The sequence below is a fragment of the Artibeus jamaicensis genome, unplaced genomic scaffold, assembly GCF_021234435.1.
Source record: "Artibeus jamaicensis isolate MK-2021 breed Jamaican fruit bat unplaced genomic scaffold, CSHL_Jam_final contig_387, whole genome shotgun sequence".
In the NCBI taxonomy this organism is placed as follows: domain Eukaryota; kingdom Metazoa; phylum Chordata; class Mammalia; order Chiroptera; family Phyllostomidae; genus Artibeus; species Artibeus jamaicensis.
The window spans coordinates 16,933,869-16,944,748 of NW_026521812.1; the positions used below are offsets into that span (position 1 = coordinate 16,933,869).

A 10,880-nucleotide genomic window follows, 5' to 3' on the forward strand; every position below is an offset into this window, starting at 1 on the left:
TCTTTCTCCATGTTAATATGTGAATGAAGTGCTAGATGGTATAAAAATGAGTACAATCTTTATCCATTTATTAGTATGGGAGGTATTTCACTTGTGAGCAGAACTTTATGATTGAAGTGCTTTGTATCAGCTCTAAAGGACCACCTTGATCCATTTCCTTTGACCTCAGAGGTTCTTAAGACCCACAGAAAAATTTCCATCAGACCACATTAGGAAAAGTGGATGTCTACTTTTTGGCTTTACTTTCTCAAGATTTGCATTTAATGTAATTTCCTTGAGAACAGTCCAGGAAGAAACAGTTCTATTAAAAATGAAAAGGGCCACTTGCTAATTTTCATAAATACCCAGATGTCTTAATAGTGGCCTGAAGAAGCAGGAAAAGCACACTAGCTTTTTAAAGTTTGGATTAATTCACAGTTTTAGAATCTTCCTCCAAGTACATTAGCCAAAATAAATAGCTTGTCCATAATGCAAGGATGGTAATACCTGTATTATAAGCTAATATTCTCCCAGGTTGTATTTGGAGAACATAAGGTTGTAGAGAGGATAACAATAACAAACGTGTGCCAGGCACTATGCTAAAAATACCAAATATTAACATTGTTAATGTTAGAGTTCAAAAATGTCTAGTATAGTGCCTGGCATATAATATGTAATGAATATCAATGATCAGTTACCTTCCTCTCAATTTTAATTTCTCGCTTAATTTACATTTAGACAAGTAATCATTTAGCCTCATATTTCTCAAACCTGACTGCCCATTATAAATAGCGGAGAGCTTTGAAAAAATCCTGATGTCTAGGCTCTACCCCAGACCAATTAAGTTAGACCCTAGGCAGACAGGTTTGAGAATCATGAATAACTTTTCCTTGGACTCCTCAAATGAGGGAGTGCTCAGTCCCTTCCCAATTTTGTTACTCATAAATCTACCACCTTATATCAACCAGTTATGACAAAGTGTCTGGCATGTAGAAAGCTCTCAGCACACCTGCTCCATATTATAACCCCTACAGTTTGACAGAATGGAATTAGCCTAATTACACAAAAGAACTCTTTTAAAGTATTCTACCTCTTAACCCCAACCCCCATCGTGAACAACAATCTGGCCATGATTCCTGGTAGTCAACATGACCAATGCCATCTTAGGAAGCAAGCTGACCACCAGTTCACCCAAGGAGGAGTGGGCCAGACTCACCTGAAAGAAATGTTCTTACATAGTTAAGTGGGCCCATAAGTTTACTGCTTTGAATTACACAGCTCTTAACAAGCCCGTAGCACATGGCCACAAGCCACCTGGGTTAGCAGGTGCCCCTTGGCTATGTATATCACACCTCCTTCCCCTTTACACAAGAAAATTTATTCTTGCTGGTTCACAGTCTGCTTCTGTCCTTAAATTCCTTTAAAGTTTTTAATTCCGGAATTGTTAGTCTCTCTCTTTCTTCTCTCGACCCTTCCCTCCTTTGAAGCTTGGTTTTACTATTCCTGTGGAATTTTTTGAACATATTCCTGACAAAAGAGTACGATCTATATAATTGGTAAATGTGAAGTAGCATGGGAAACATCTGTGGTGATATACAAGTACAGAATGGTTGCCCGAGGGTTCAGGAGAGTAGCTGGGAAGAAGCAAGAGTGAACTTTTAGAGGTGATAGGGCTCCATATCTTAATTTGGGTGATGACAACACAGATGTATTCATTTGCCCAAACTTGTCAAACGGTACACTTAAAATCCATGCATTGTATATAGTGTATGTAAATTATAGCCTCAATAAAAAAATAAATAACAGATTTTAAAATATTACTGAGAATTCAAAAACTGGAACTTCATTTGCCCATTTCCAGTATTTTGCCTTCTCTCCTGTGCTTAAATAAAAGTTGCTGACTCTACTTGTAAGACCTTATTTGCAAGTTTTTCTTACTGCTGTATAATTTCATTTATAATTCCAATCTTGGAATTACTTTTCAACTTTTTCTTCCTCAATTCCAGGCCACTAAAGAAATTAAGTCTGCTCAGGACAGTATGTCCTGAAATAGTGTTGACAGTAATAATTTCCCTCTGGCACTCAAGAATCTCCCTGAGTTTCCCTTCTCATTTCTCCACATTCATATGCCTACAGAATGCTTCTCTGACCTTCTTTATTGGGCCCTTCTTACTGACTCTTCAGCTCCAACCTACTCCTTTCCATTACCTTAAAGCAGTGGATCACAAAGGGTGGTCCCCAGACCAGCAGCAACACAAGAATCTTTTTAGAAATGCAAATTCTAGAACTTGGGAAGCCCTGACCCAGGCAATCCTCCTGGTCGAGGATGAAATGAGTCATTTAGGGAAAGGTGGTGGTGACTCCTAGTGGAGAATGCCTCCAGCCTTTCTCCGAAATGACTTTTATTGGGATGGGTACCCACAGGGGTATACAATAGTCATGCAAAGCTCATCAATCAAATGTCTAATGGCCATAGTTACAGAAAACAGACATCTATAGATAATGATTGAGAAAACATAGAGATTTGCCTTGGGTCAGCGTCTGTTAGACATTCTGACTCCAGATGGTTGTTAAGACGTGCTTCATGAGATAAGGAGTTCACTCTTTCTGCTTTTGGACTTAGATATCTGATTCCTGGCAACAGGGCTAAACAAAGCAAGCCTCCAGGGGTATAATGCATTCTTTAAGCCTGATCTCCCATGGGAACCCTCAGTGTTAGTACCAGGTCACGCCTGTCTTCAGCATTCCTGGCATTCTGGTCGAGACTTGTAGCCTCTTTGAGTGGGGCTACAGTCTCCAATACGACACAAAGTGGTCCGCAATGTAGAACACCATCTATTACCTGCTGAATCAGAAACTCAGGAAGTGGAGGAGAGCAACTGTTTTAACCAGCACTCCAGTTGATTCTGAGGCATAAGTTTGGGAACCAAAACTCTGTTGCTGCTTCTGCTTCATCTCTAGTTGATTGTTTCCTGAATTAAGTTTTTCACTATAAAAGCAAGATATTTACCTATATTTTAATCATAGTTAAGTTTCCTGCCCAATCGAGTCACAATTTGAACCTCATATAGCCAGTTCTGCTTCAAGTACACATCTGTCTTAATAATTGTAGCAGATTCTTAGAAATATCAGAAATTTCTATGTATGTTCTCATTGTACATTTGTAATCCTACAGTTTTTGTATCACTGCCCTCATTTAAAAGACAGGAAAATAGAGGCTCAGCAAATTGGAATGTATTAACCTAGATATAAATATCTAGGTTAGAATAAAGCTACATTCAATTAGGGTTTCAAGCTACATTCAAGCTAGGGCATATTCTACCATATTGTGGCAGCCTGTGATTTTGGCATTAAAACATGTAAAATTCTAATTAAGTATGAATATCATGGCTTTAATTGAAAGTTATTAATAATCTCTTCATGAATGGCTTTAAAGAGGGATCTACTTATCTTTAAATATTATTATTTTTTAAAAACATTTTTTTTTGATAACCCCCCGGTGGCGACAGCTCGCAAATTTTTAAAAAAAGATTTGTTTATTTTTAGAGAGGGGAAGGGAGGGAGAAAGAGAGGGAGAAAAACATCAATGCATGGTTGCCTCTCAAGCACCCCCTACTAGGAACCTGGCCCACAACCCAGGCATGTACCCTGACTGGGAATTGAAGCAGCAACCCTTTCGTTCACAGTCCAGTGTTCTATCCACTGAGTGATACCAGCCAGGGCTACATATTTATTTCTTTATGTTAAATAATAGAGAATCCCCAAACCCTATCAGGTTCCTATATGTAAGAATGCGGTTTTGGATATTTATTGCCTGAATTAAATTACTTGGTTTTACTTTCCCTCAGAAGAACAAAATGGGCCAGTATAATGTAAATGTTTTGCTCTCCTCCTGGAACTTGGCTGCTGAGATGTAAAGAGCATTTGATATCACTAAGAAGTATAGAGAATATATATTTATTGAAGTTTGAGTCAATAGAGTTATTACTCATAAAAGACAACACTTAATTTTCATCCTCCTTGCCAAGCTCTGACTTCCGTTAGCACATTACAGTTAAGAGTTGTGTTAAGATGGGTCTAAAAACTAGTGGGTACATGGTGGTTTAGGTGCAATTGTAGTCAACCATTTCAAGTAATTACCAAAACTTCACAGAATTCACTCTTGGGTCAGTTTGGATGGATCATCTTTGATTAGCTATTAAAAGCATTGATTTCAGAGAACTAATTTTTTTCTTAAGGTATTTTATGAAGACTTTAACGTAATATTACAAAGAAAAATGTGGTAAAGCATTTCAGTTTCAGCAACACACCTTTCTCCTCCTATGAATTAGAAATACTATATGTCTAGAATTATTTAGAAATAACTGGAACATAGTGAACAAATACTAAGTCTCAGTGTCTCGTGTCTTTGTCAGATTATGGTATCTCGGTCCATTAAAATAGTATATTGGTCCAATTCAATTCTCCTTACTTTCTCTTACTGCTTCATTCTTCACAGATCTTTCATCTTTGAACCTCTATACACTTACAGTTTCATAACAGAATTTGACAACTGATTTTATACTGTCTGTGCTATAGTGTATTTAATGTAGGTAAATCTTAGTAAAAAAATAGTAATACAAATTACCAAGTTTGCTTTTATTTACTGGAAGCCCATTGGGAGAGACACTTTACATATATCTCATTTCATCTTCACAACCCTGTAATTAAGTTTTATTTCACTCATTTTGTATATGAGAAAATTGTGACTCAGAGATGTGACCTGCTCACACTAAATAGCTATGAAATGGCACAGCTGAGACTCCTAGAGCTAGATCTGTTTGATTCCAGTGTACGTGTCTTTATCCACTGTTTTAGTCACAGTTCTTCAGGGAAATAGGCCAATAGGAAGAGATTTATTATGAGAAATTGGTTCTTGTGATATGGAGACTGAGAAGTCCCATAATCTGTTGTATGTAAGCTGGAGACCCTAGAAAGCTGGTGACCTGAGGCTGAGAATAGGGGAGATGATGGTGTAAAAACCAGCCTCAGGGCAGCCGAAGATGACCCAGCTGAAGAACTGAGGTTGGGAGCAAAAGGGGAACTTTTCTCATTCTATTTTTTTCCATTTTGTTTTATTCAGGCTCTCAAAGCATTGGATAATGCTCATCCACATTGGGATGGCAAACTACTTTCTTGAGTCCAACAATTTAAATGCTAATTACAAAAAAACCCAAAAGACACACCCAGAAATATTTAATTTGGGCACTCTTTGGCCCAGTCAAGGTGACACATAAAATTAACTTATCACACCCAGCACACAAAGGTACAAAGTCATTCAGGTCAGAAAACTTGTCTCTGACTTTCTTTATGATTGAGGAAAGAAAGACTATATAATTTTATTTATTTATTCATTTATTTTACTTTATTTTGTTAATTTTATTTTTTCTGCAACACTGCATCACGGGGGGCTATCATAACCAAATAAGCTTCCAAGAGAAAATTTTGTTAACAGTGACAGCCTAAGTGTAATAAAGAATATAATTAATTTTAATAATAGATAGACCACTAAACATATGTTTAAAACTCCTGCCAATTCTTTTAATGATGTATAGTTTAAAACGGCCATATTCTCTTTCAGAGCAGCTTAAACTTCAAAGGCAAACTCCAATCAGATCGTCATTTAAAAGACCACTTCCTCCCTCTAGTGACCAAGAATGGAAATACCATATTTATAAGCATTAAAAAAATACCAACAAAATAAAACCAACCGAGAAACAAAAATGGGTTCTCAATGTATATGTGTACCAAATACAACCTGGGAGAATATTGGATTATAATACAGATATTATCGCCCTTGCATTATGGACAAGGGAACTGAGGCTTATTGGACTACCTCAATCCATTTTCATTGATCTTAGAGGTTCTCAAGACTCACAGAAAAGGTATTTATTTTGGCTAATGTACTTTGAGGATTGTAAAACTGTGACTTAAGCCCAAAATAAAGCTAGAGTGTCTTTTCTCTGTCTTCAGGCCACTAGTAAAACGTCTGGGTATTTATGAAAATTAGCAGCTTAAATGACCCTTTTCATTTTTTAAATAGAATCATTTCTTCCTGACCTGTTCTCAAGGAAATTACATTAAATGCAAATCCGGAGAAAGTGAAGCCAAAAAGTAAACATTCAGTTATAACCTGAGGATAAGCAACATATAATATGCATAATTTTAGAAATTAAAATCTCCTGAGATTAAACTTCTAGTAAAGCCAATAAGCTCAATTAGCAGGCTTACACTTGTCTGAGTCACTCCTAAGTAAGGAAAATACAATGTTTTGCTTCTTATATTGGTTAAAAGTGAAGAGGAAATATTGTCCGACTGCTTTGTAGGTGCTGGCCAAAGTATATATACTTTAAAATCTGTAAGGAAAAATAAAATTTTTATTATGTCTTCTTAGGATGGGAGAAGTTTCCCTTTCACTTGCTCCTAATTATTTAAATGATCACACAAAATAGTAACACTTCACTTTTCTTAAAATTAAACTATTTATCTCGGTTATTTAGAAGAGGCATGAATCTACATTAAAGGAAGGCCTGTGAATTGCTGAATTCACTTTATACACGAGAAACTCTATGAGCTGACTTGAATAGACAATAACTAACCTTTCTTAATTTTTAAGTAAATATTTTAAGAGACAGTAGCTTAGGTGCCTTGAAAATTAATTCAGAGCCTTAAAAATCCACATTAACACAATTTGTATATGCTTGAGTGTGGTCTGCTGCATCTATTCATATAAGCCGAACCTTTTCCAGACTGAGAAAACTAAAAACATCTTTTAACATAGAGAATAGAATTCCCTCGACTGACCAGCTACATCACAAAGGAGCAGTTAGATCTCGCGCGATATTGAGAGGCGACCGTCTTGTCGTCACAGGTTGCCATAGCAGCATCATCCCTGGACTGGGTGCTGGGTGGTGCGAGGGGCGGAGCGCCGCTTCTGCAGAGGACGCGCATCGCTCTGGTCCAGCAGGTCTGACTTCTACCAAAATGAGCGGCCTGGATGAGGGCTACAACCTTCCTGTCGCTAAAACCTGCGACCTCGCGACTCCCGACCACGTCCCGGGACATCCGGACTTAAACCAGTGCCAGAGCGAGGCGGCAGAGGCGATCCAGGAGATGGCGCACACAGGTGAGCGCAACTCGGAGATCTCTGCAGAGGGAGGCGCGAGCCAGGCCCCCGCGGGCTGCGGCCCTGCTCTCCGCAATCGAGTGGCCGGGAGTCGTGGTGGTGCAGCTACTACAGCGGGCCAGAAAGACGCCCAGCCTCCCACGGAGGGCCTGGAAGCAGCCTCCGTCTCCCCCTCCGTGGCATCCTACAATAGCCAGGAAAATGGCTGTCAGCGTGGAGAGCCGAGTGGCCTTGCTGGGGAGAAATCTCTAGAAGCCTGTGGCGCGGAGGGGCTCGGGTCTCAGATGATGCCTGGGGCGAAAGCCAAGGAGGTGATGACAAAGAAGTGCGCCATCTCAGCGACGGCGGAAAAGGAGGGAGAAGCGGAGGAGGTGCCAGAGGAAAAGAAGATCGTACAGAAAGACAAAAAGGTGGTGGGAGGAGCGAAAGAGGAGACGCCTGCCAGGGCTGGGAAGGGCAGTAACTGCATGGACTCTCTGGAGGCCATAGATCAGGAGCTGTCAAACGTAAACGCCCAGGCAGACAGGGCCTTCCTTCAGCTGGAGCGCAAGTTTGGCCGGATGCGAAGGCTGCATATGCAGCGCAGAAGTTTCATTATCCAGAATATCCCAGGTTTCTGGGTCACTGCCTTTCAGAACCACCCTCAGCTGTCACCTATGATCAGTGGTCAAGATGAAGACATGATGAGGTACATGATCAATTTGGAGGTGGAAGAGCTTAAACATCCCAGGGCAGGCTGCAAATTCAAGTTCATCTTTCAGAGCAATCCCTACTTCCGAAATGAAGGGCTCGTCAAGGAATATGAGCGCAGATCCTCAGGCCGTGTGGTGTCTCTTGCCACTCCAATCCGCTGGCACCGGGGCCAAGACCCCCAGTCTCATATCCACAGAAACCGAGAAGGAAACACTATCCCCAGTTTCTTCAACTGGTTCTCAGACCACAGCCTCCTAGAATTTGATAGGATTGCTGAGATCATCAAAGCAGAGCTGTGGCCCAATCCCCTACAATACTACCTAATGGGTGAAGGGCCCCACAGAGGAATTCGAGACCCAGTAAGGCAGCCAGTGGAGAGCCCGAGGTCCTTCAGGTTCCAGTCTGGCTAACTTCCAACCTGTGAAAAGCTCCTGCTCTCCCTTCCTTACCACCTCGTCTTGGATTCTGTGCTTAGGCAACAGCATTAATCTTCCATCTGCTTTCTCTTCACACTGGGTCATTTTGTTGATTCTTCTAAATCTTTAATCAGTTGCAAGATTGTCACTTATGTGTCTCTGCTCTTCTTCCTCTGGGCCTTTGTGCTGCCCTGCAAAGTGTTGTGTTCCAAGTGCATGGCTTTTCACCGCTTCTGTGCCAAGCACATGATGCTGTAGATACGCACTGACTCCCTTTGCATGCCTTGAGCCCTGTCTGTGACAATGGTCTTTTCCCAGGTTTTTAAGCGGTTACCTACCACACACAAAAAAAACTTTATGTATATCTTTGCAAATAAATAGCTGGCCTTCATTCTTAACACTGGCTGTGCTCCTGATACCTTGTACTCTCCAAGATCTTTGATTTTCACCATTGGAAGATGAAACTGATATAGATGATGCCAGCCATCAACCCAAACTGAACATTCCAGGCTACCACTAACTGGTTCCCAGCTGCTTTCATGGGCCTATGCCTTCCAGCCTGCTGGTTACTTGGCAGAATAAGCAGGTGGCTGGTGGGCAGCTTCTAGGCCTGAATGAGGTAACAGAGGAGAGATACACAGTGTCATATCTATCTTCTTCTGCCTTTGGTCACTCTGCATTGTGACCAGGTACTGGTGAGTATGTGGCCTACCCAAACCGGTTTTTAGTCTTTTGGCTGAGCCTTGCCTGGGTACCACTGCCTGGCTCGTCAGGAACTATCTGTGGACTTAAGCACCCAGGCAGTGCACAACCATCTCTGCAGTGTTACCCATGAACCCAGTTGGCTGTCAGGGAGGTTGGGCAGTCATGTGACAGGGCCCAAGGCAAGGCTGGAATCCTTCCAACAGCCTTTCGGAGTCCTAGCCAATAATTCGCCCTTAATCCAGACAACTTTGTTAAACATCCCCTTCCTGACCCCTCCTGTAACTGTTCGGAAGGTGACAAAGTTGCCAGGGTGCGGGCACCTAGGAAGATGTATTTCTGTCTCCTGCCCTCAGAAGCAGTGACAGTTCAGAAACAAACAGAACTGGCAAAGCAGCTTTTTTGTTTAATTTGGTCTCCCCTTGTGCTCAGGGGAGCAGCTACTGTGTAGTATATTATCCAGACCTCACTGCCTTAGCAGGGTCTAAATGTTTCAGAGGCAGACCTATAGGTAAGTTAATTATGGGCAGTGTTTTTTGGGCCAGCTTTGACAAGCCCTCCCTTTCCCCCCTATCTAAATTTACCAAACCCTCCTGTGTGTTTTTTGAGCTTTAGTTTGGGAGGAGAGACGGGCTGGCTTCACAGTGAGGGGTTCAAGAGAGACTCAGTGGGTTGTGATCTAAAGCAACCAAGTTAGCATGACTCTAAAGATGGAAATTATTTTTTTTTCCTTTTTTTGGTGGGGGTTGAAGTGGGCCTTGGACCACCTACAATCCCGTGGCAGCATAACCCTTGTCTTCTGTACCATTTTATTGTTGCCCTGATGTCCCAAGGGCCTCCCTCCTGCCTGGCCCTTGGCTGTCAGTCTGCTTCCCCATTTCATTCTCTGCTTCTGTCCTAACAAAAGAGGGAGCAGTCTGCGGTTTGCATTGTGCAGATGTCAAGCCTTCCTCCTAGGGGCTAGGGAGTATGTGGACGGAGTCTGGATTTCAGACCCAGTTCCAGTATGTGGGACAACGCGGCTGCCTTACTTATGGAGGGGTATGGTGGTGCTGATGAGATTCAGCATTATCCTTTCTTCTTTCTTTTTGGAGGCTTTGCCCTAAGTTCCCCAGGGCTTATGAAGTCTGGACACAGAGTGTAAGGGAGGGTGCTCTGAGCTGGAGAAACTGAGAGCCTGGAAACAAATGGCTTGGGAAGGCTTTTGGGGAAGACGAATCCTGCAGGGTTGTGGGTCTGGGGGAGGATGGGGAGGGCCCAGGATTCTTCCCAGGGGAAGTGAGAATCTGGTCGATGTTTAAAGAGGACGCTTGGAAGAGGGGTTTCTCCCCAGTTTTTCCTATATCTTTTCATTCACCAGATTTTTATACACAAACATGCAGGTGTAGTTTTTTTTATTATTCTAGGAGTGACCTTTTATATCTGGAAGATTGATGGTACGTGCTTATTTCATTATGAGTAAAATCCTATTAATTCCTTTCTCCATTTTTGCTTGCTGGCAAAATTTACATTTACAGGCCTGCTTTTGCTTGTAAGAGAATGTGTGTAAAAATATCAAACTTGTTTCCTGTGCAGTATGAACACTTCTGTGAATATTAATGTATCAGCTTGTTCTGGTCTCTTCATATATAGCTCTACCCTTAGAAATATAATTTGAATAATGTGATCTATGAAGAGCCTGAAATTTTGCAAATGTTGCTGTCTTGTGAAAGTAATCTCAAGAAAAATGTAATTGTCTTGCTATTTCTTGCCCTAGAAATAATGTGGTACTTGGTATTTTGTTGCTACCCCATGTATCTGTAGAATTGCTGTCACACTGAACGATGACCTTTAGTCCTTTTGTCTTCTATGTGCTTGAAGGAAAAATAAAATCTGCCACTCTGATGTAATTCTTGTTTTCATCAAAATAAAGATTAATACAATTC

General features: G+C 41.2%; 1 protein-coding gene across 1 annotated transcript; it reads left to right on the forward strand.

The window, feature by feature from the left end:
* Positions 1-6,772: 6,772 nt before the first annotated feature.
* On the forward strand, positions 6,773-10,880 carry TSPYL4 (TSPY like 4). Its single transcript, XM_037158125.2, has one exon. The coding sequence runs from the start codon at positions 7,003-7,005 to the stop codon at positions 8,245-8,247; it is 1,245 nt and encodes a 414-aa protein (XP_037014020.2). The 5' UTR covers positions 6,773-7,002; the 3' UTR covers positions 8,248-10,880.

Coding starts and splice junctions, on each gene's coding strand:
- TSPYL4 (XM_037158125.2), top strand. CDS start 7,003: ATGAGCGGCCTGGATGAGGGCTACAACCTTCCTGTCGCTAAAACCTGC.